Source organism: Salvelinus namaycush, chromosome 21 (genome assembly GCF_016432855.1).
Source record: "Salvelinus namaycush isolate Seneca chromosome 21, SaNama_1.0, whole genome shotgun sequence".
NCBI lineage: Eukaryota > Metazoa > Chordata > Actinopteri > Salmoniformes > Salmonidae > Salvelinus > Salvelinus namaycush.
Genome location: NC_052327.1, coordinates 38,534,773 through 38,554,636, shown reverse-complemented (window position 1 = coordinate 38,554,636; position 19,864 = coordinate 38,534,773). Strand labels below are relative to the sequence as shown.

The window sequence follows — 19,864 nt, the reverse complement described above, 5'->3', positions numbered from 1 at the left end:
AGGATCCTTCACCTCCCAGAGACCAGTGGAGTAAACACAACACTAGACAAGGACTTCATTCCTGAAGTAAGGAGAGTATCTCTTGGTGGGATTTGGCAGTTGGTGAGTTCCATCCATACTCAAAGCCTAGTATACCAAACTTGTAAGGTTGAATCGGACCACATCTCTGGATCTGGATTCAACATGTCTCTGAGAGCCACATCTCACAGCAACCTGCAGTCCCTCTCTTCACCAAAGCCTCTGGCGCTGGACAACGGGATATACAAGTCTTTCTCCCTGAGCAGCAGCAATATGAATGGGAAAGGGGGAGGTGGCGGGAGGATAGTGTTAGGGAAGGAGCAGGTGGAGGAGGTGAAGGGGTTCTCTAGGCCATGCAGGAGGCCTGTGCGGGCCGTCAGACCGGTTAGTGCCCACAGCGTTAACGTCAGCGGATCCTTCCTACAGATCAACCATCTGCAAGGAGAGCTGGTGAGGAAGAGAAAGGTGAGGTCTAGGAGGGAAAGGGGGATACCTCGTCAGCTCTAAAACTGAATGCATTCAACCGAAATGTGACTTCCGCATTTAACCCAACCCCTTATCGGCGCCCGGGAGCAGTTGTTGTTGGGGGTTAACTGCTTTGCTCAAGTGCAGAACGGCAGATTTTTCCACCTTCCGTCTCAGAAATTCAAACCAGCGACATTTTGGTTACTGGCCCAATGCTCTTAACCGCTAGGCTACCTGACGGCAGTGTGTGCATGCATGTGCATGTGCGCACATGTGTTGATTGTATGAAACCCAGAAATGTAGAAGTGAAAATGTGTCTGTCTTGTTTCCATGTTTATGTAAACCTCAGGAATGTGAAGACCTGAAGAAGGAAAATAAGTATCTATCCAATGAGATCCATATGGAGCGGATTATGATGCGGACAGAGAATGAACTCACCATGAGGAACCTGAGAAACCTTAACCAGGAGCTCCAGGCCCAGGTCAAAGAGGTACTGTCCCTCTTCCTCTCCAACACAGCAGAAAAGACAGGCACTATTTAACGGCGATGCAGTAGAAAACACGAGCTAATTCAACACATTGAGCAGTACTCCCAGTTCTCATAGGTCATTTGCCAGTGCCACTATAGCTTTTCAACTCCACTTGAAAATCATCCTTCTTAAACTGGTCTAATCCTGCATCGTCAAATTACAGCTGAGAACAGTAACATTCCTCCTCTGTGTGTAAAACCCATTCGCTCTGGCCTCCGCAGCTGAAGCACAAGGTGTACCTGGCCCAGCAGAGGGCGACGTTGTGCACCCGAGTGGCGGATGAGGCGACCGATGCGCGGGGCGAGGCAGAGAAGCACAGGGCCCTTGCAGAGGCCCGGGCCCACAGCCTCAGGCAGGACAGAGAACTGACAGAGGCAGACAGGAGCCAACTGAGCGAGGACCTGCTGAAGCTAAAAAAACAGGTATCTAAACACATGCACGAACACAGACAGACACACACACGTCAGATGATAATACTTATAGTATCAATTCTCTCAGTTTGCAACTAATTACAGTCCTATAGTAGTGCAACAAGTAATAGTACACACTAACCGTTGGCTCAGTCAGGTTTGCCCTATGTAGAATACAAGAGACCCAGTAGCTTGTGATGATGTCTATGCTGTCTCCAACAGCACCAAGACGCTCAGCTTCTTCTGGCACAAACGGAGAATAACTATTTTGAGACAAGGCTGAAGCTAGACAGGATATCAGGAGAGAAACAGGCTCTGCTGGAAGAGAACAGATGTCTGGAGGGGGACAGGGGTGCTCTGAGGCACAAACTCAGACAAGTGATGGATGAGAACACAAAAGTCAACGAAAAGTAAGGCTACAGAAAATGTGGCATCATGTAGTTCTTATGTTATATATTCTATGTATACGCAGTATAATGCATTCTGTAGGAGAATGACAACTCGATAAGACTGACACGTCCCGCTGAGGCTGAGGATGTCCTAATATGGACACCATAACCGTACATGCCACGCCAGGCTTTAAGGCTCTCCTATAAAGTCGTCGGATAGACCACACAGTTGGTGAATTAGACTATCCACTGTGATGTCTTCTCTGTCTGCAGGGAGGTGAGTTCGAGGCGCAGGGCGTTGGTAGCGGAGGAGCAGAGTGAGAAGGCCAGCCAGGCGAAGCAGGAAGCTAACCAGGAGAGGCGGCTGGTGGAGAAGGAGAGGCAGGAGCGCACGGCCGAGTGTTTCAACTGGAGGGAGAAACATCAGGCTCTGGCAGACATCTTCAAAGCCCAGGAGGACCTCAAGTCTCAGAGGCAGAGCAAAGCAGTGAGTCAGACCCCTTCTGCAGCACCAAATGTATCAGCAATAATCCTACTTTTGTCTTTCAGTGGGCTATAGTCTAATGATTATCTGGGATGTCAATCAGGTCCCATCACAATAACTGAGGTAGTTGAGATGTGATCAGACAGTAGCGCCATCTAGCTGTTGACCAGCTAGCTATTGGTTATTGTCAGGCCTAGGATAAATTCTTACTCACTAGTTGTTAATTTGATTTATGTTGACTGTTCTCTGCCCAGTGTCAAGCTACTATCAAAAGCTTTTTCCTCTGCGTGACGGAAAGTGACCAGAGGGTGAAGATTCTGAAGAATCAAGATGGCACTCCCAGGAACTTCACAGTGAGAGTTTAACCATCATTGCACAGAACATCACTATAGGTCAAGTGAGGATGTTGGTGAAAACTGAAGGCTATTCTATACTCCTCCTTGCCCTGCTGCAATCATCTTCACTCTCTCCCTCTCAGGAAGGGGATCCAATCTTCATCTCCACACCAGAGCCTGGGGCTGAGGATGCTGACAGGAGCTCATCCAGGTAACCAAGGACAGGATGCCTTAACCATTTTTATTTTTCTAGAATCCCAGTGGTTGTTTTTTTCCCAACCCTTGAATAGGTTGTTCCAAGTCAGGTTGCGCTTACATGAAATACAGTCAGAGGTACAGTACCAAACATGTTCACACTTGAGTGACTGCTTCCTTTTCCCAGGAGCATGTTCAGAGTATCTGCCCCGCGAGTGGGGAAGGACCTGGGTCCATCTCACTTTGGTGATTTGTCTCCCGGCATGGGAGGGGAGCACGAGGCCGGGCATCCACGGAGAAGCAGGAAAACGGTGGAATATTTCTGGATCCCAACAGATGAGGAATGACGGCATTACGCAGTGTTCACAGAGGAGTTACAACCCACTTCGGAATAGCCCGTTTTGTTTGTTGATGCTTTTCTATTTACCAAGGGAAAAAGGGAATGTGTCGTTTAAATGTGAAGAGTAGTCAACTTTCATGATGCAAAAGATGAAACTACAATTAAATCATGATCAGCACGGGAAAGTGAACACCATTTATAAAGACATGTGTAATAGTTTGAAATAAAAATAGTGCAAAGGACAAGTTTCAGTGCTCAAGTATTGGACTTTATTGACAGTTATGCAATAGGTGCACAATAGTCATTCCTTGAATACAACATGATCAAAATCTATTGCTTTCTAAATACACATGGCTTGAGAGCACATTTGCTAATCTTGTTGGGCAAAGTTAAAATTGTATTTCTCATGATTTCATTAAGACTTGAGTTACTGGTCTGTTGAGCATTTTTTCCTGTTCTACAAGGGGACAACCGAAGCAAGATTACTTTCTCTAACCTTTATTCACCAATAAAGACAGGATAACATTTATTTGGTTCCAAATTTCTGGTTTGCGAAACAAATCAAATATATCATTCTATTTTCATAAACTCAATATGCTGGGGAGAATATATTCCTGACCCCCAACTTTGACATAAATTGCAGGCAAAAGGGATCGGGAAACAACATTGAGTTATCCAATTCAAGTTAAAAAGTGTGACTTTCTTACGTTCTTAAACACTAGTGAACCGCATAAGGGGAGCTCCATTGGAAGTCCAATCCAAGGTTGTATTGTGGAAGTAGACCAGGATATTCATTTCGAAGACTTCTGCATTTGCTTTCTAGTATAAAGTCTCTCTAAAAAGGATCTTCTGTATCCCAGCACAAAACACAAAGCCCATCTAACTAAGAGGTAGAAACAGACAACTTTTGAAACGTTACGGCAGCACACCAATGATTAACTTACAGTTTATATGATTCCATGTTAACGGAGTCTTGCAGCCACTCAGGTATGACAGAAGGATGTGTGTGTCTTAAGTCTACAGCTTTGCTTGAGAGGAATAGGTTCCCCATATACACAAAATGTAACATGTTCCTCATCAGCGACAGGGCATTGAAGAGCACTTTGGTTTTAAAAAAAATAATGGGAGAATGTATTTCAGATAAGCGTTGGTTGACCAAGCACACAAAATCCATGGTTTTACTAAAGTTGACTCACTGTCTAGATTGGGCATCCTTTGGATGGCCTTAAGGGGAATTACTTGAAGGCTAAAACAGGTGTCAAATACAAGCCTTTTCTTCAAAGGGGATTAGAAATAATACCACGAGGAAATGCAATACTGCTGTCACAATGAGTAAATATGGCAAAACTCCATTGTCACAGTAGGAGAAAAACTACATCTGTACTTTTGTAGGTTGAGTCAGTCCATAGGCTACATTCAACTCCTATTGCAGAAACAGGACCCAAAACAAATCAACCTTTAAGGTGAAATGGAAGGTACTATAAAAACAGAAGCTTCAGTAGCCTATCTAGACCACAGAGACAGACGGTTATCTACTATGCCCTGATAACATGCTTGGCTTTATATTGCAGGACATAAGCAGTCTCTGGCAGTGGTTATGTTCAGTAGTTTAATAATGGGGGGAGGTGATGGTGGTAACATATCTGTACTGAATGTTAAAGTATGTTTCTCTGCTCTATGGTGCCTGACGGTTCTGGTTGGTTTCTCAGTCGGCCTCTTCTTCAGACTCCTCTTCCTCAGCTGTTTCCAACCAGGTTAGCCACTGGTTGACCTAACAGGGAGAAGGTTATACAGGGTCATGTTAAGTTAGTGTAGCAAAATGTTAAGCAAAGGATAACGAAAATCTGTTACTGGACAAGTTCAGGTAGTAGGCTACCTCCCTGTTTCACACCATTTCAACATGCTTTCCACCAACTGAACGCAACCCTGTTGTGGTTGCTAGCATAACGACTTGATTTACTCGCAGAATTAAGGACTGGGTCCACATGGTTTAGTGTATTAGCTACCCATGGGTCAAATGTTAGATTTTTCCCAAAACAAGTACCTGGAATAAAGCTTTTCCTTTTCCAGGGAATTCTTGGGTAATATCTTCTTTCCATGCTAGGAAGGCTTCTTCTTCAATGATCTCCATGTCGTAGAAGTGGACATAGTAGCGCAGCAGCATGCCTGAAACACACAACATTATGACATCTCTACCACAGTATGCCGCAGCAGAGACATAGTTGCACTGAGGTCAAGACAGTAGAATATCCTACTTCCATGTCCAAAAACTAATAAAATCTTGATCACTGACAACTGAAGGAAAACAAACAAGTGAATGGGTTTCCACCACATTGACACCAAATTATTAATTTAAAAAATGGACAGCCTGGTCAGTGGCGTGGGCCAGTAAACCTACCTTTGGGGAAGTGGCTGGCGTTACAGTGTACTTGCAGGGCGTACAGGGCGGAGACCTGCAGCTGAGGCTGGTCATGTAGGAACTTTTGCATGACTGGTTTGAAGGACAGCAGCAGCTGCTTCTCCTGGTCAAGCTGTTCTTTGGAGGGCCCTGCCACCTGCTCTTCTCCACCACTGCCCTCCTCCTCCTCCTCCTCCTCCTCCACCACCTCCTCCACACAACACAGCTCCCCTGAGATGTACTGCAGGAAACTGGGAGGGGAAGTAAGAGCATGTTCAAATAGAAATTGATACCATTTGTGTGTTTTCCACATTCCATACGTGTATGCGTGTCTTGCCCCACCCCAGGGTACATGAAAGTTAAAAATATATATATAAATTGACTGCTTGAAAGGGCAATTCTATATTGTGACAAGTACAGTCCAGACTGTCATATTGGGCTCGAGCCTTGAATGAATACCTTTATTCAACCATAAGCAGTCTAAATACAGCCAAATTAAAAAGCAGTCTCCATCCTGGAGGTTCAGTACCTACCTGGTCATGAGGATGTTGACAAAACCCTTGTCGGTGTGGAGCTTAGGGGAGATGTTGTCTTTGATCCACTTGTAGATGGCCTGGGGAGAGGGGTCAGCCTTGATCTGCAGCAACAGGTCCTTCTCCAGCTTCAACAGGGGGAACAAGAAGCTCAGGCCCTTACCCTCCAGGATCTCCAGCATGCGGTCCTTGTTCTGGTCTATCTCTGGAAAACCACAACGGACAGACAGGTCAGATCAGCCATAGCATCACTGACATGGAAGATGAATGTGCTGCAGTCTAATGCTCACAAGATGTCATCACATGACAAATTAAACATCACAGTGAACTGAAAAACATTTCAGTCAATGAAGCACCTTTAGCGGGAGTATGTAGGAAGGAGGGTTGTCTACCTACCGGGTAGCATCTTCTGCATGTTGACCTTGCTCTGTTGAAAGAGGTCAGTGAGCCACTCCTTGTCCTTGAGTCTGGCAGTCTGCTGCAGGCAGAGCAGGAAGAGGGGGAAGTGGGTTCCGTTCTCCAGTGGTTGGGCCAGCTCCGCCACGCTCACAAGCTCAGATATAACGGCCCGTGCTGCAAACTGGGCCAGGTACGACTTGACCAGGGGAACGTCCACCTCGATCTTAGGACACTGGTCCAGCACGTTGAGGAAAGCCTAAGTAGTGATGGAGGGCGAGAGACCAATAAAGTTAGGCCAAAGACATTGGTGAGAGGAAAACAAAGCTTTATCAAGCACATCAACAGCATGACATTAATTTGACCCACGTCTGCCAAACTAAATCCTAGTGGTGTGTATTTTACATCACTGATCCCATTCCAAAATTAACATGGACAGACAGAATCAGACAATCATGTCCTAGTGAATGTGCTGTAGCATTAGCTGTAACCTACTTGCTAACTGAAGACGCGTACCTGCATGAAGTTCTCCCCGGTGATGAGGCCCTCGGTACGTAGCGTGTGGATGAGGGTGCTGGCGTGCTCCTTGTCGTCGTCAGACCGTTCCAGCGACACCACGATGACCTTACCTAGCAACTCTGCCAGAAAATGCTTGGGAGCCTTCATTTCTCTGATGCCGTTAACAGCTTCATCAATGTGCTTACCGTTCAGGTACTCTGTCACAACTGTCTCCTAAAGGGAAGGATTGAAAGTGAGCTTCGTTAGTGTTGCATCAGTGCCAATAGTAGGTCACAATAAAGCCTCACGATACCAATGACATCTACATTTTAGAAAACAGTACCGTTGCATAAGGTTTAATCCTAAACTCAGCAAAAAAAAAAGAAAAGGCCCCTTTTCAGGACACTGTCTTTCAAATAAAATTTGTAAAAATCAAATTAACTTCATAGATCTTCATTGTAAAGGGGTTAAACACGGTTTCCCATGCTTGTTCAATGAACCATAAGCAATTTATGAACATGCACCTGTGGAACGATCTTTAAGACACCAGCAGCTTACAGACGGTAGGCAATTAAGGTCAGTTATGAAAACTTAGGACACTAGAGGCCTTTCTACTGACTGAAAAACACCAAAAGAAAGATGCCCAGGCTCCCTGCGTAAACGTGCCTTAGGCATGCTGCAATGTCCATACTGTGAAACGTTTAAGACAGCACTACAGGGAGACAGGACAGACAGCTGATCATCCTCGAGAGTGGCAGACCACGTGTAACACCTGCACAGGATCGGTACATCCGAACATCACACCTGCAGGACAGGTACAGGATGGCAACAACTGCCCGAGTTACACCAGGAAAGCACAATCCCTCCATCAGTGTTCAGACTGTCCGCAATAGGCTGAGAGAGGCTGGACTGAGGGCTTGTAGGCCTGTTGTAAGTCAGGTCATCACTGGCAACAACGTCGCCTATGGGCACAAACCCACCGTTGCTGGACCAGACAAGACTGGCAAAAAGTGCTCTTCACTTACGAGTCGCGGTTTTGTCTCACCAGCGGTGATGGCCGGATTCGCGTTTATCGTCGGAGGAATGAGCGTTACACCGTTACACTGGAGCGGGATCGATTTGGAGGTAGAGTCCGTCATAGTCTGGGGCGTTGTGTCACAGCATCATCGAACTGAGCTTGTCATTGCAGGCAATCTCAACGCTGTGCGTTACAGGCAAGATATCCTCCTCCCTCATGTGGTACCCTTCCTGCAGGCTCATCCTGACATGACCCTCCAGCATGACAATGACACCGGCCATACTGCTCGCTATGTGCGTGATTTCCTGCAAGACAGGAATGTCAGTGTTCTGCCATGGCCAACGAAGAGCCCGGATCTCAATCCCATTGAGCACGTCTGGAACCTGTTGGATCGGAGGGATAAGGCCATTCCCCCCAGAAATGTCCAGGATCTTGCAGGTGCCTTGGTGGAAGAGTGGGGTAACATCTCACAGCAAGAACTGGCAAATCTGGTACAGTCCATGAGGAGATGCACTGCAGTACTTCATGCAGCTGGTGGCCACACCAGATACTATTCATTTTGACACCCCTTTGTTCAGGGACACATTATTCCATTTCTGATAGTTACATGTCTGTGAAACTTGTTCAGTTTATATCTCAGTTGTTGAATCTTATATTCATACAAATATTTACACATGTTAAGTTTGCTGAAAATAAACGCAGTTGACGTTTCTTTTTTGCTAAGTTTGTCAGTCACACAGGTACAAAATTGTTGCCTACCGTTATTTTTAGCAGCTCTTCCCTAGCCGGCGGCGGTTTCTTGCTGCTCTTCAGAGGTTTCTCCTGAATGGGAAGAGGGTTGCTTTTGAGGCCGAGCTGTGGAGACTGGGAGAGAAGAGGGAAGCCTAGGTCAACTACATTGGACCATCCAACAGGACAAGCACCCAAAACCCCAGTTGGAATCAGTAGGGGTCAATTCCTTTTCAATTCAAGAAAATTGAAATCAATGTTCAAATGAGGAATTTCAGTTTTTCTTCCTGATTTGAAATGAAATTACCCCAACAGTTTGAAATGCTGGGGTGTTAAAAAGGTGAGGAGGGTTTTTGCTGTGCTCAGTCTTACCTGTCCCATTGGAGGGGTGTTGGTGCTGGGGGGGATCATAGTGGGCATCTGGGGCTGCAATTTGGGAACCTGGTTCTTGTTGAGGAGGAAAGACTGAGCCGGTCTCAGGCTGATCTACAACACAGAAGGTCGATGTGAGGGGAAACAGTAGCAAAATGGTTAGCATGGCATCTTGGAAAGGACGATATTCTGAGATGAGCATAATATCATTCCCTCATGTCTCACAGTCAATGGACCAGAAGAAACGATGTAGCGTAGGAGAGCAGGGAGTAGGACACAAGAGACAGTTTAATTCCGTCGTTTTATAATCTGCTTGCTTGAGTAGACTAAAAACACCATGGAACAAATGTCTTCCCTCACAATAAAGATGTTTAGGGCTGGTTTCATGGACTAAATGTAATCTTAGACTACACTCCCCATGGAAATTCTACATGAAATGCTTTTTAATCCATGACTAGGCTTATTCTCAGTCTTGAACACTGCTGGTTTGCCTCTTGTGCTCTATAGTCAGAGGGGTTTTTCCTCTGACTAGGAATGTGGCCAGACTGGTGGTAGATTATGTACCTCATCGAGGTTGAGTTGTCCCTTCTTGCTGAAGCGTGGAGGCATGTCCTTGTTGGACTGGACCGGCTGGTTCTGGAAATGCAGATTCTGCACCTGGAAAACAGACCAGACAAAGAGCATCAATAGGTGGCACTAGCAAGAAGTGTAACAAGCAGGAAGGAGGGACAGCTCATCTCAGTTGTGTATACATGCCCTGAAAACAATGTTTCATATATGCTGAAAGTTAACTAAACCATCAATCTGGCCAACTCGCTCCTGTTCTTAACTTCTTATGGCTGCAAGGCAAAGTGTTGAGTAGCCAGTGAAATCGTGCCCATTTCAAACGGCCTCCTACTCAAATCTTGCTTGTACAATATGAATATTATTATTCTTTTTGGATAGAAAACACTTTCTAGTTTCTAAAACAATTGGAATTATTTCTCTGAGTGAAACACAAGACCTTCTGCAGCACTTTTCCTGACCAGGAAGTGAAATGTCAGAAATCTATGCTCTTTTCAATCTGATGCCTATACATGGTCTTAACACCTACGAGTCTGCTGACAGTCTATACGCCTTCCTATTGGTGTAAAGAGGATGTCAGAGAAGAATTTTTTTTGCTCCTCTTGGTCTGTGGTGGAAAAAAACCTATTTCTTTGACCTGAGCGCCAACTTCCGGTATTCTGAAGGAAGTGGGATGGACTTCTGTTTTGCCTTCCTAACGAACGGCTAACGTCTCCGGCTCGAATTTTTTTGGATATATGTGACCATATCATCGTAATGTATGTTTTTTCAATATAGTTTAATCAGATTATTGAAACTTTATTCGGGAGTTTTGCCGTGTTCCGTCGTATGACTGTGTTTACGTTGGGCCACGGCTACTGGAAATGGTAAATTAACAGGGATATTTCTCATTCTGAAACGAAACAACGACTCATCTGGACAGAGGACGCCTGTTTCAACATTCTGATGAAAGATCAGCCAAAGTAAGACTCATTTTATGATGTTATTTCATATATCTGTCGTGCATGTGAACGGGTCGTGGGCGCCCAAATGTGTCTCTCTATTGTGGCTACGCTAATATAGCGATACATTTTGTTTTCGCTGTAAAACATTTAATAAATCGGAAATATTGTTTGGAATCACAAGTTGCCTATCTTTCAATTGCTGCAAACTATATATTTTTCGGAAATGTTTTATGATGAGTAATAAGCTATTTGACGTTGGTGTCTGTTGGTGTCTGTAAATATTATGGCTGCTTTCGGTGCACTTTCTGATTTGTAGCTGAAATGTAAAATATGATTTATACCTGAAATATGCACATTTTTCGAAAAAAAATATGCTATACAATAAATATGTTATCAGACTGTCATCTGATGAATTTGTTTCTTGGTTAGTGGCTATTTATATCTTTATTTGGTCGAATTTGTGATAGCACCTGATGGAGTAAGAAACTGATGCAGTTAGAAAAGTGGTGTCATTTGCTAACGTGGTTAGCTAATAGATTTACATATTTTGTCTTCCCTGTAAAACATTTTAAAAATCGGACATGTTGGTTTGATTCACAAGAAGTTTATCTTTCATCTGGTGTCTTGGACTTGTTAATGTGTGAAAGTTAAATATTTTTAAAAACTAGCTTTTGAATGTCGCGCCCTGCACTTTGAGCTGGATGTTGTCATAGTGTGGGCGGTGTCGGGCTTGCAGCCCAAACAGGTTAAAAACATTAAAACGGCATTAAATCAAAGTAGCTGATCAGATCCAATGATTTACTGCTAGTTTAATAATCATCAAGGCTGCAAGATTACCTGGTTGGACTTGATGAAGGGCTTGTTGGCACCCATTTCGAACTGAGACTGTGGTTGGGGGGCGGTGTTGTGGCTGTTGTGTCCGTTGCCGTTGTAAAGCGGATTGGAGCGATGACGTCCCATAGTGGGGGAGAACCGGTCCTGAATGACCCCCGGGCCCGTCCCGATCCCACCGCCTGAGAGTGTAGGAAGTGACAAAATTACATCTGGCTGTCACAGTTTTAAAGTGCTGATAAGCATAAACGAGCCCCGCAAACACTGTCAGACAACTAGTGTTTAATGGAGGAAACCAGGGGCGCGTTCAGCAGGAGAACGTTTTGGAACACTCAGATTGGAATGGGTTATCTAGAACAGGGGTTCTCAAACTTTTTTTGGCTCGGTGACCCCTTTTGTGATCGCATATTCATCAGGGATCAACTCAAATCAGAACACAACTCGAGTGAGAAAAATAGCATACAACTTTTACTACGACATCAGCACTGCATGAAACATTTTAAAGCTAGACTAACCTAAGCCCACACCTACCTGGCATTTGCCCAAACATGTCAGCCAATCCCCCGAGAGTCTCCATTTTCATGCGGTTGGGCATGAAGGGGCCTTCCAAGAAGAAGTCCATCTTCATCCCCTGGGCCATGGTCGCTGGAATGAAAACACCCAAATCCTGTGGAGGGAGAATATAGACACATACCAATGAGCTGGGCTCAAAAAAGCCCAAAACACATCTTATTTGTTGGTTCTTGATGCTGTAGTAATATAGCCATGAGCATTCTCTGCCACTTACCACTCTTAGTAGATGCTTGCTCAGTGCATCTAATGGAAGCATGCGATCATTCAGAAGACAGATTTTCTGTGGTGTATAATACATTGCAAGTTTCTTTTAAAAGAGAGACCCGGTGGGGTTGCCAGGAAGCATCAGTTATAAACAAGCCTAGGGCTGCTGTAGCAACTGTAGTTTGGCCTGAGACCACGGGTAGGGCATCACAGGTTCAAAGACAGTGCACCAACTAAATGCTACTTTACCTTAAGATGTTTGTATACACAAACTTCCTCAATTTGTGTCCCCCCCTTCCCTGAGATTGAACAACAGACTCACAGTCCATAGTGTGGACAATACTGGAACTGACTCACTTTCACTGCCTCCTGGCGGATCTGGTTGATGGTCTTTGGTCCGTTATCGATGAATGCTTTGCGGGGGACCCAGTTGTTGTCCCGCAGCTCCACCGTGTCCTGCAGCAGGAAGCGGATCCTGGCAGGCAACTCCTTGTTGTTCATTAAGGATAGCATACGGCCAAAGTACTGGTCCATTAAAGACTGGGAAGATGAACAGAGGTGTTAGGAGACGGGCACATACACCCTCACAAATCGCATTGGGCCAAAGTACTGATTGATTTAAGACTGGGGGGACAGCTGTGTCATGACAGAGAGAAGACACACAGTTGAAGTGGTAAGTTTACATACACTTAGGTTGGGAGTCATTAAAACTCGTTTTCAACCACTCCACACATTTCTTGTTAACAAACTATAGTTTTGGCAAGTCGGTTAGGACATCTACTTTGAGCATGACACAAGTCATTTTTCCAACAACTTGTTTACAGACAGATTATTTCACTTATAATTCACTGTATCACAATTCCAGTGGGTCAGAAGTTTACACACACGAAGTTGACTGTGCCTTTAAACAGCTTGGAAAATTACAGAAAATGTCATGGCTTTAGAAAATTCTGATAGGCTAATTGACATAATTTGAGTCAATTGGAGGTGTACCTGTGGATGTAAGGCCTACCATCAAACTCAGTGCCTCTTTGCTTGACATCATTGGAAAATAAAAATAAATCAGCCAAGACCTCAGGAAAAAAAATGTGTAGACTTCCACAAGTCTGGTTCATTCTTGGGAGCAATTTCCAAATGCCTGAAGGTACCACGTTCATCTGTACAAACACCATGGGACCACGCAGCCATCATACTGCTCAGGAAGGAAACGCGTTCTGTCTCCTAGAGATGAACGTACTTTGTTGCGAAAAGTGCAAATCAATCCCAGAACAGAAAAGGACCTTGTGAAGATGCTGGAGGAAACGGGTGCAAAAGTATTTATATCCACAGTAAAACGAGTCCTATATCGACATAACCTGAAAGGCCGCTCAGCAAGGAAGAAGCCACTGCTCCAAAACCGCCATAAAAAAGCCAGACTACAGTTTGCAACTGCACATGGGGACGAAGATAGTACATTTTGGAGAAATGTCCTCTGGTCTGATGAAACAAAAATAGAACTGTTTGGCCATAATGATCATCGTTGTGTTGTGAAGAAAAAGGGGAATGCTTGCAAGCCGAAGAACACCATCAACTGTGAAGCACGGGGGTGGCAGCATCATGTTGTGGGGGTGCTTTACTGCACTTCACAAAATAGATGGCATCATGAGGCAGGAAAATTATGTGGATATATTGAACATCTCAAGACATCAGCCAGGACGTTAAAGCTTGGTCGCAAATGGGTCTTCCAAATGGACAATCACCCCAAGCATACTTCCAAAGTTGTGGCAAAATGGCTTAAGGACAACAAAGTCAAGGTATTGGAATGGTCATCACAAAGCCCTGACCTCAATCCCATAGAAAATGTGTGGGCAGAACTGAAAAAGCATGTGCGAGCAAGGAGGCCTACAAACCTGACTCAGTTACAACAGCTATGTCAGGAGGAATGGGCCAAAATTCACCAAACTTGTTGTGGGAAGCTTGTGGAAGGCTACCTGAAACATTTGGCCCAAGTTAAACAATTTACAGGCAATGCTACCAAATACTAATTGAGTGTGTAAACTCCTGACCCACTGGGAATGTGATGAAAGAAATAAAAGCAGAAATAAATACTTCTCTACTATTATTCTGACGTTTCACATTCTTAAATTAAAGTGGTGATCCTAACAGCCCTAAAACAGGGCATTTTTACTAGGATTAAATGTCAGGAATTGTAAAAAACGGAGTTTAAATGTATTTGGCTAAGGTGTATGTAAACTTCCGACTTCAACTGTACATGACAGAGACATACTGCTTGGCTATGTGCCAAGTGGAGCAGCAGGGACCACAGCCAGACTGATAGGGGAAAAGAGAGCGTACCTTAGCTTTGTCATGGTCGAGTCTAGGGCCCACTGTTCTCATTATCTGACAGAGACACTCCACATCCTCCCCCATATCCTTGAGCTGGACTCTCTTCTTCTTTTCCAAAAGCTGGGGAGAGGAAGATGACGGTGTTATACAAGTGGCATATTAGGGACCCGTGCCAGTAAAACATGTAACTAAGATTGTCAAGCATAGCAGAAATCAAATGTATTCAAGGACAAAGTTGTATCAGAAGTTGTCAATCAATGATAAAAAGGTCTGCAAAACAAAAAATCCAAAAGAACTAGTGAACGTACTGTTTTGATGCACTTATGAAGGATAGATTCATGGATGAGGTCGAGTTTGCCAAGTTCCGAGATGAATTTAATGTTTCCAAGCATCTTGATCTTGGCAATGGCACGCTGCTCCTCCTCCTCAGAAGTAAGAGGGTTGTCATGTTTGTCATAGACTAGGGGAAGAAAAAACTGAGTTAGTACAAGTACAATGGTGAGTCAATGGGTGGTCTGGTGGTTGGACATTTTCCAAAGGAGCCGTGTAGGGAAGTAGTAGTACTCACTTTCAACATTTCTGCTGCGGTTTTCAAATTCATCTTGAAGCTTGGAAATTAGAAGTCTTCTGAAGGTCTGCAAAATCAGGACAACATTTGAAATTGAACATCAGGACCAGTGACATTCTATACAGCCACTTGGACATTAGGAAAATAAATATTGCATTTTCTCGACGCTAATGCACAGCACAGTTTTAAGTTGATTAGAAGACAGAACCATGCAGAATAAAAGCTATCCAAATTTGATGCTTACAGTGCTCTGCTTTTGGGATGTTTGGATTTCGGATGAAGGGCCATCAAAGTTTGGTGCGTCCTCTGCCAAACGCAGACATAGCTGAGCATAGAGCGAGCTATACTTGGGCTCTTCTAGGGCTTTGTCTACAATCTGGACAGGAGGGAGGAGAGAAAAAGAAGGCCATTTAAAAAAACAAGTATGAGTCATACATGGAGGATGCCAAGGAATTATGGAATACATTTGCAAAGAGCAGACAGTTAAGGGGAAACAGAGCCTTACTTACCAGCAAGATGATTGCTTTAAGGACGAGTTTTGTATCTACGCCCACGTTGAGTAGCTCAAGGCATAGCTTGTCAAACTTCTCAGGCGTGAGCTTGTTGAGTATGCTACAGTGGAGAAGAGCGGGGAAAGGAAAGAACAGGAAAATGTCAAGTCAGGGGTACATGCCTAATCAAGAGGGGTTGAGAAAGCAACAAGCTTGGCTTGTTAGCCAAATAAAAGAGTTGCAGTTCTCTGCTGTAGTAAACATCACCTGATAGAGAAGCATGTGCTCATGTAGGCACCAAGCATGATAAAACCAAATCACACAACTGAGAACATCTTGTCAGTGAGGCGATTACACTTAAACCAATTGGTGGCCAAATTGCATTTCTTGACACAGACTTACCCCCTCACTTTCCTGAAGATTGCATCGTGTCGCTCTTTTTCATTGCTGGAGTTGGCATCTCGTCTAGTGCTTCGTGAAGGAACCCATTTCGGAGCGCTGTGCCCTGGGGGTTTCCCCAGGAACTCGCTGGAGTAAGAGAAAGGAGACTGTTAAGCTACGGCTCCAAGTGATCACACTGGCCACCAGTACATAAAGGTGACAGAAAACACAGAGGATGACGATGATGCTCTTTAATGATAAACAACTCCACTCAAACACATAGGCCTCTAGTTGACATACAAAAAAGTTTATAGGGCTCCCGAGTGGTGCAGCGGTCTACGGCACTGCATCTCAATACTAGAGGCGTCACTACAGACACCCTGGTCCAAATCCAGGCTGTATCACAACCGGCCGTGATTGGGAGTCCCACAATTGACCCAGCATCGTCCGGGTTTGGCCGGTATAGGCCGCCATTTCAAATAAGAATTTGTTCTTAAGTTAAATAAAAGGTATTTTAAAAAATAAATAAAAAAACGTTTTAAAGGCCTTCTAGCTAACCACTAACCTAACCTATATAATAATAATAATAACTAATAATAATAATAAAATAACTAATAGCTAACCTGGGGTGACACGTAGCCTAGTGGTTAGAGCGTTGGACTAGTAACCAATAGGTTGCAAGATCGAATCCCCGAGCTGACAAGGTAAAAATCTGTCAGTCTGCCCCTGAACAAGGCAGTTAACAGACTGTTCCTAGGCCGTCATTGTAAATAAGAATTTGTTCTTAACTGACTTGCCTAGTTAAATAAAGTTAAAATATTTTAAATAAAAACCGGGGAAAATGGCAGGGGCCAGAGTTTATTATTTGAGGACCCTAAGGGACAGTTTCTGGGGATCATGCCTGTGTGGGCCTGTGTGGTAGGCCTACCTGTTGCCGACAGTCTTGGGATTGTGCTGAGGTGCACCCCTAACACCTCCTCCTCCCGAAGAAGCACTGTTAGGATAAAAAGAGAACATTATTCATTATGCAAGACCATTGCACAGGAATTGTCAATGTTTTACTAATTGAAAAAGTTGCTAGCAGCTTCACACACCCATCTATATTCCAATAATGTCCTGTAAGTGGAAGCTAAAAAGTGCTTGTGATTTAAGCACCATACAGTTGGTTCCCCAAGATTTGTCAATACATTGTTACCCAGAGCCTTATATATATTAATTAAAAAACAAATATATATACACACACATACATACACACGGCTCCGTTGTCACCTATTCATTTAGGTCTTTAGCCTACTTCAAGCTTAAGTTACCACTGTTACTGTCAAGGAGAATCTGGAAACACATAGGCCTATGTCAGCCATAAAGATATGACAAATCACAATGGATTGACATAGGACCGTGTTATCATCACCATAGTAATATCACCACTGTGGATCGGAACACTTATTTACATTCAACATTTTGAGCATAAAGAGTAACCCACTTTTCCTTGATTTTGCTTTGTTGAAGCCATTCTTGTTGCATAATATCCACGGTCTTAATCTTCATGGAAAGCAAGTACATTAATTATCACATTAGGCAGATCACATTATTGGGATAACATAGCCTACCCCTGGATGGGTAAGCCAGTGAGGCCAAATAAACAAGTCATAACGATTCATTGCAATATTGACTGTGAAACAATGGTGGAAATAGGGAGAAATTCAGTCTTGCCATCCCTGGTTCCACCGTAAACCAAAAAGGGGTGTGGTGCAGATTTCAATATCAGTACATCCGAAATGGTAGTGGCGTTTTAGTGACCCTGAAATCTTTATGAATAAACATTGCTAATTACAATTGCCAACATACAGAGGACACAAAACATTTGTCACTGTCAATTGTTTGGGAGCAGGAGCTGGCTGGTACGACATTGTGCACATTCAGAGTAGGAATAATAATCTTATCACAGTCAGTGCTATACTATTTTATACAGTGTCAGTTTGACACATTGTTGAGTCATGGCTTTGAATGTGGTTTGACAGCATCCTGACCCTAAAGCCTTTGGATGACATCAATGTCAAGTGACATGTTTGGAAGATCTGTGGGGCAGAGACTATACTGTTGGATTGCTGTACTATCGTGTAATAGTTAAGAGCCAGGGACCTGCAAAAACATCTGCTAAAGATGTGTTCCTGACCAATAAAATTTGATTTGAGAGCAGCGGCTTACTGATCCATTGGGGTGGGTAGTTTCTGATCATCAACGGGCAGTACTCAATAATGTACTAGCCATGTACTTCCATACAGCTAAAGGGTGGGTTATGAGGAACAAATGCCACAGCACAGAGAGCAGATGCTGCTGATGAAACCCTATTGTGTGAGTAGCTATTTGGAAGTGTCCATTCATTTTCTAAAAGGGATTCCTACCAAGGGAAGACCATACCTGAAACGAGAAGCACCCCCTTCTGCAATCACACTCTCCACTTTGGCGGCTTGACAACGATGAATCTTTAAAATAATAATAGGGAGGGGTGGCGAAAACGGTGCTGTAGGAGAGAAAGATATGCATCATACACTAACGTTAATATCATGAGTTGCATACTCTACCAAAAATTACAAGGGCTGTTCACTAATTAGCCTGCAGGTAAAGATGTCTTCGACGGCAGTCTTTGTCAAGCGCAACAAAGCAAAGGCTAGCTGGCTAATTAGCTAACGTTAGCTACGCCAGCACTCCCTGTCAAGGCAAGTTTCTCCAGTTACCGTTAAAACCTGCTACTTTTAGCAATTTGTTCAAGACACACATTTGTTCATTGTGGAATAGTGAATGTGTACATAATCTTAGTAAAGTGAGATCAGAAATGTGTGATATTAACTAACGTTAGATTGCGCTAGCACTAATCATAGAAAAAAAAGTATGACTAGAACGGGCTTGGAACGTTGAATGGGGACGACGGTTCTATTTATTCTTATTTCTATGGCTCTACCGTTAACTAACTAGCATGCTAGCCCCCATGGCTTGAACGTAACTAGCTAGTTAGCTAGCTAAAAGGAAGTATAATGTTCTGTATAGTGTGTTGAACTGTTGGTCATGTGTCAGACAGTGTATAACAAATATGTTTGTAATGTTTCAACATTTGTCTATAATTAGCCGGTAACCGCATGGCAGCATTAAAACATGACCATGTTATTCCATCACGACGCCATTTTATGCAGTAATCAGCTGGCGAGGCTATCTAGCTAGCATAGGGTAGCCATTTTAGAAAAACTGGTGCAAATGGGTAAGGAAATTTGAATCTTACCTTTACTAAAAGAACTTCAGTGTTGTATTTTGGGTGGGCACAAAAGAAGAAATGTAAAAGAAAAAAAAAAGGTAATTTGAAAGCGTGAGACAGCCAATGATATCATGTACGACAGAGTAGCTATCTGAACGTACACTTTTCCTTCGTGCTAGAGAAGACTAAAGACTAAGTCTATCTACGACGTCATTCATGAACTCGATCTGTAGGGGCCGAAATGTCACAATATGCATTGTTCACGCAATTCGTTGCTATGTCTCTTTTAGCGAATCACAACTAAGACATATTTTGAAGGCAGTGCCTACATTTACAATTACCCAATGAGAGTGGCTATTAGCTAAGGGTAACCGCCCCTTGTAGTTGATTGACGTGCATTTCACTCAGCCGCAGTGCAGGGAAAGGATTTTGACGTTTATGAAATATACAAGAAACAGCAGCAGTTCAAACCTTCCTAGGGGCAAGGATGAGTAAAATGCACACTGCAATTTTTTGTGCATGCTGAAGGTGGATAGGATACTCGTGAACGCACATTTCGAGTAGCAGAAGTGTTCGTTTAGTTTAGCCTAAAACTAGAAATGAGCCTAATTTGTAGAATAAGAA

General features: G+C 43.7%; 1 protein-coding gene across 1 annotated transcript; it reads right to left on the bottom strand.

The window, feature by feature from the left end:
- Positions 1-3,411: 3,411 nt before the first annotated feature.
- LOC120066355 (eukaryotic translation initiation factor 4 gamma 2-like) lies at positions 3,412-19,452 on the bottom strand. Its single transcript, XM_039017671.1, has 22 exons — positions 19,268-19,452; positions 18,412-18,514; positions 17,474-17,532; positions 16,919-16,984; positions 16,012-16,137; positions 15,628-15,730; positions 15,363-15,494; positions 15,119-15,185; positions 14,859-15,010; positions 14,560-14,670; positions 12,583-12,765; positions 11,980-12,115; positions 11,455-11,630; positions 9,674-9,766; positions 9,110-9,223; positions 8,768-8,872; positions 7,009-7,224; positions 6,493-6,751; positions 6,097-6,301; positions 5,564-5,814; positions 5,210-5,331; positions 3,412-4,936 (listed from the first exon to the last, which is right to left on the bottom strand). Exons 3-22 carry the CDS (start codon positions 17,512-17,514, stop codon positions 4,871-4,873), a joined length of 2,724 nt encoding a protein of 907 aa, XP_038873599.1. The 5' UTR covers positions 17,515-17,532; positions 18,412-18,514; positions 19,268-19,452; the 3' UTR covers positions 3,412-4,870.
- Positions 19,453-19,864: the final 412 nt, after the last annotated feature.